This window comes from Triticum dicoccoides, chromosome 5B (assembly GCF_002162155.2).
Source record: "Triticum dicoccoides isolate Atlit2015 ecotype Zavitan chromosome 5B, WEW_v2.0, whole genome shotgun sequence".
Taxonomy (NCBI): domain Eukaryota; kingdom Viridiplantae; phylum Streptophyta; class Magnoliopsida; order Poales; family Poaceae; genus Triticum; species Triticum dicoccoides.
Window position 1 is genome coordinate 281200351 of NC_041389.1, and position 5069 is coordinate 281205419.

The 5069-nt window shown below is 46.0% G+C and overlaps 1 protein-coding gene across 1 annotated transcript; it reads right to left on the bottom strand.

The window, feature by feature from the left end:
* Positions 1-553: 553 nt before the first annotated feature.
* On the bottom strand, positions 554-2297 carry LOC119308423 (NAC transcription factor 29-like). The gene is made up of 3 exons (XM_037584551.1): positions 1963-2297; positions 1579-1868; positions 554-1387 (listed from the first exon to the last, which is right to left on the bottom strand). Exons 1-3 carry the CDS (start codon positions 2135-2137, stop codon positions 782-784), a joined length of 1071 nt encoding a protein of 356 aa, XP_037440448.1. The 5' UTR covers positions 2138-2297; the 3' UTR covers positions 554-781.
* Between the last annotated feature and the right edge of the window lie 2772 nt (positions 2298-5069).

Below are 5069 nucleotides of genomic sequence, written 5' to 3' on the forward strand. Positions count from 1 at the left end.
CATAAACAAATCTCTGTCTCCAATAGGGAGACGCTGTTAATTAATTAACCTAATGGAGGAGGATGGAAGATTCAGTTTCGAGCCTATCTAATTCGCAACGTGTGATATATACCAGCATGCACGGCAACTAAAGTAAGCTCAGCAGCAGTTGAACAGCGTGTGCCGCCGCCTTCTTCATCTGTCCGGCCTGTGACAATTTTAATCCACGCCTGGATGGTTCCTGCGAGCTGACGTTTTGCAATTCTATTGGCCCTGGAGCCTTAGTTAAATGCTGTGTCTTTGATTCGGACTTTGGTTTCCGGTGATAAATGCTATAGATCATTCGAGCGAGCGTTAGTTAATTGCTCCTGATTGTACGGTGGACAAGGGAAGGGTTCAGACCGCACACGCTAGCAACAAAGCCTCGCTAATTAACTAGTGCTGGGTACGCCAGCAGTTAATTAACAAGTCTGGCTGCGTGTGTCGACCATGGAATGGATGCGTCGTTGGTTTTACGTTCTCGAATTAACTAATTAAGAAGCCTAGAATATATGATGATCATCACATATAGTAGTACCTTGTAATAATACTGGATTAATTTATTTCACAATAAACCCCCGTAATTTACAGCTTTTGTGCTACACCAAGAATTCTGAAATTTGTCCGTTCTTATCGGTCGGTCGGTCACGACACAGCAAGCTAGCTAGATCCCTGCCTATCTGCCACAGCGGGCGATCCCCTCGATCGACAGCAAGTTCAAATGGAACAATGATGATCTCTTCGATCCAAGCTCTCTGATTCTTCACATGTGCAGCTGCTGGCTGAGGAACGGATGGATCAGCATGCCGCTGCTGTACTGATCCGCTGGGAGCTGCAGCTGGCTGCAGTACAAGCTGCCGCTGGACCTCTTCCTCTTCATGCCGTTATACTTATCGCCATTCATGCCGTAGTCATCTACGCGCGCCTCGGGTAGCTGAGGCACGTCGATGGTGTCGTTGTTCACGTAGCCGTTGTTATTGTTATTATAGTGTAGCGTTTGTTGCCATGGAGGCTGCGAGTAGATGAGTGGGTTTTCGGGAGGCAGCTGGTAGTCTGCTCCGGCGTCCGACAACGAGGCGCCGGCGCCGTCGAGGAGGAGGTGCGAGAGCGCGGCGTAGTCGACGGTGTTGAGCAGGTCGGTGAGGGAGCACGACTTGGCGATCGCCATGGGGCGGAACTGCTGCAGCTGGAGCTGGTCGTCGCCGTCGCCGTCGAAGGCCTCCGACTTGGGCGACGATACGGTGTGGTTGTTCTGCGAGTCCTCCACGGTGGAGCTCTCCTGCTCATGCTCCTGTTCGTGGTCGGAGGAGGAGAAGTTGGGCAAGTTGCCGCACTTCTTGTGGATCCTACACAGCACCCAGTCATCCAGCTGCATCAACAAAAAACAAAGGAGAATCCCAAACTTAATTCACTCACAAAACAAACATTTCAAATGCAGACAATTAAGTTGAGTAAGTTGTAGCTTATGGTACAAGCAACTGCTTTTACCAAAGTGAAGACAATACAGTATAGGAGTAGATAATAAATAGATAAATAGGCGAGGAAAAAAAAAGTCCTCACCCTCATGGAGGATCCTCTGCGCTTGGTGGTCCGGTTGTCGGCTGCGGTGAGGCGGTACTCGTGCATGATCCAGTCGGTCTTGACGCCCTTGGGCGGCTTGCCCCTGTAGAACACGAGCGCCTTCTTGACCCCGATGCTCTCGTTGGCCGGCGTGGACAGGATGGCCTTGTCGGTGCCGGTGGCCTTCCAGTAGCCGGACCCGGCGGCGCGGTTCGGGCGCGCGCCGTTGGGGTACTTGCGATCCCGGGGGCTGAAGAAGTACCACTCATTCTCCCCGAACAAAGCTTTGCCTGCAGAGATCAACAAGAAGATTAATAATCAGAGCAGGGTTGGAGCTGATTGATCGATGGATGACGTCGATTAGTTTTAGCTATATATATGTACCGGGGAGGTCCCATGGGTTGCACTTGTAGATGTTGACCTCGGCGATGATGGGCACGGGGCTGGGCATGGACGCGGCCTGCCTGCCGAGGTAGTGGACGATGAGCTCCTCGTCGGTGGGGTGGAACCGGAAGCCGGGAGGGAGGGCGGGCATGGCGGCGCTGCTGCCCATTGGCATGGCTGGCGATGGCGAGCAGGTGGGAACGGAATCAATATGAGTTGGTGTGGGCTGCTGGATGATGTGATAGTGAGCTAGGTGGCTAGCTGGAAGGCGGGGGGAGGAGGAGGAGAAGATGGCTACTGCATATGAAATGCTGTGTGGTGTGGTGTTGATGGGAGGGAGGCTTGAAAATTTTCAGATGCAGGGAGCGGGGCGTGGATTTATAGGTGCCATGGCTTGTCCGCTTGCGAGTCAGCAGCGAGGTGGTGGGTGGATCAGTATCGCGAGGGGCAGAATCGGCAATTAATTACTTCGTTTATTTACGAGCCTGTTTGTTTCATAAGTCCTAGGACATTTTTCAGTCCCAACTTATAAGTCATAAGTTCCTGCCTGTTTGTTTACACCGACTTATAAGTCCCGAGTCCCTGCCTGTTTGTTTACACGGACTTATAAGTTGATAAAACACTTGTTCACATAACCATTTTTCATACAAACGAATTATAGAATAGTGACAACCGAAATAACACTTGTTCATACAAACGATTAACACTTGTTGATAAGAACCATAATAAAAAAGTGTAGATAACAACCGAGATAAAAGAAATTACATAAGCGAATAACACTTGTTCATAACACTTGTTCATACAAACGATTAACACTTGTTGATAAGAACCATAATAAGAAAGTGTAGATAACAACCGAGATAAAAGAAATTACATAAGCGAATAACACTTGTTCATATCATTGTTGTTTCAAGGACCACAACCCATCAGCGACCCAAGCTCTGAATTGATTCATAGCAGCACTGTTCGTCTCATTTGTTGAATCATTTGTTGTGGTCGTTGGCATAGACAATGGTACATAATTTTCATCTTCATCACACTTGTCGAATTCTATATCGGGCAGTTGACTTTGTCTAATAAAATTGTGTAGTGCAACGCAAGCCACAATGATTTTGCTTTGTTTCGGCTGTGGATAACTAGGCAAGTGAAACAAAATCCTCCACTTGTTCTTCAAGACTCCAAAACACCTCTCGATGACATTTCTAAGTGAAGAATGGGTGAAATTGTAGTGTTCCTTTTTTCCTCTAGGCATTGTGCCATCACGGTACTCCTGGAAATGATAGGTTAAACCCTTGTATGGTGCAAGATAACCCGGTCTATTTGGGTACCCTGAGTCCACAAGATAAAACTTATTAGGTGGAGGTTTTGGAAACTTGTCACCAAATCTGGATCGTGCATCATTGAAGACCCTCATGTCATGCACTGATCCTGGCCAACCAGCTAGGACAAATGTGAATCTCATATCAAAGTCACACACACACATCACATTCTGACTCTTCTCCTTATGTCTGTTCCTATGCTGGGTAGCAGTGGCAACTGGTACCACAACTTGTATGTGTGTCCCATCTATTGCACCAATGCAATTATCCATAAATGGTGCATATTTTATAGATCTTAATTTCGAATGCACAGTTCTGAATTGACGATCTACTGGCCTGATGATGTCTTTTGCAAGCTTGATCAGACATTCCAAAACCTTATCAAACTTCCTTACAATTGTGTCCAATGACCTAACAAATCTGTTTTCTGCTTGTCTTACAGATTGAGGGGAACCTACTATCCAAAGAAACAGGCCCAGAGACTCAACTGATGACAACTTTTTAGTGGACTTCAAACCATAGGAATCAACTAGCACACTATGCAATTTTTCAAACACCGGTCTGTGCATTCTAAACATGTTGTAACAAGCAGTTTCGTTGCCTAGTGTTGTCATAACCCAATCATGCCCAGACTGTATTGGTACTCTTCTAGGTCCTTTGTTACCGTAAGAGTCCAAGTAGTACATACCAATCATGCAGGCCATTTGCATCATTCTTCTCTTCCTTTTTTGGTGCATGAACAACATCAGTGCTTCATCATCACTGCTGCTCCCATCATCACTGTTGTCATCATCCTGAAACATGCAAACATTAGTACAACTTCTTCATTATGCACCACCTCATCAACTTGAAAACATTAGCACATGCAAATGAAACACAGTAACACGCATTCATCATTTAACAAGGTCACACAGCACAGGTCCATTACATAGGTATATTATTAAAAGGACAAACAAGATCACTACTACACTAGGACAACTTCTTCATCATGCACCACCTCTTCAACCAAGTCAGTCTATCCTGATCACTTGAAATGTTCTGAAATATGACTCTGTTTGCCTCATCTGCAAACAGTTGAGTTGCCATGAAGTACTCAACACTTGTTTCTTCTGCACCACATTGAACTGCCAACTGTTGACAATGAGTAATGGATTCCTTAGTGTTGTTTGCTTTCTTCTCTTTTGCCTTGTCCTTTGCTTCCTGCCTTTTGTTTGCATACTCAGTGATCATGTCAGAAGTGTTCTCACTATTCATAGTATTGATGAGCCATGTCATTAGTTTCACCATTGGGCTCTTGTGTTTCTTGCCTGGGCTTGAAGCTGACTGTTCACCGCCGCTGCTTCCCCTCTTCCTGCTGGTGGTGCTCATTGGACTCTCCTCATTTGCATCATCGGCAACAACATATTCTTCTTCATCTTCATCTATGGGCACATAAGCTGTTGATCCATCAACTGCCACACCTTGAAATAGCTCTATTAGCATATCCAAATACTCAGGATTGCCACCCTTGAATTTTCTGACATCTGGTTTCTCCTGCAACATTAGTTAGGTAATTAGGACAAGGCTAAATAATTAACCAAGTGTGAGCAATTCAGATGTATTTTGCAGAATAATGTATGTACCTTAATTACTTTTTTCCACCATTCATTCGAAGCGCTTATAGCTCCATCTCCAGTTCGGCCACATCCAGTTTGCTGGCCCAACCACACCCAAGCAGTATAGTGGCTCTTGAGTCTAGTTATGCAATTTTTGAATTGCTTGGTAGTATGGAGGAGGCCAGCACGCTCA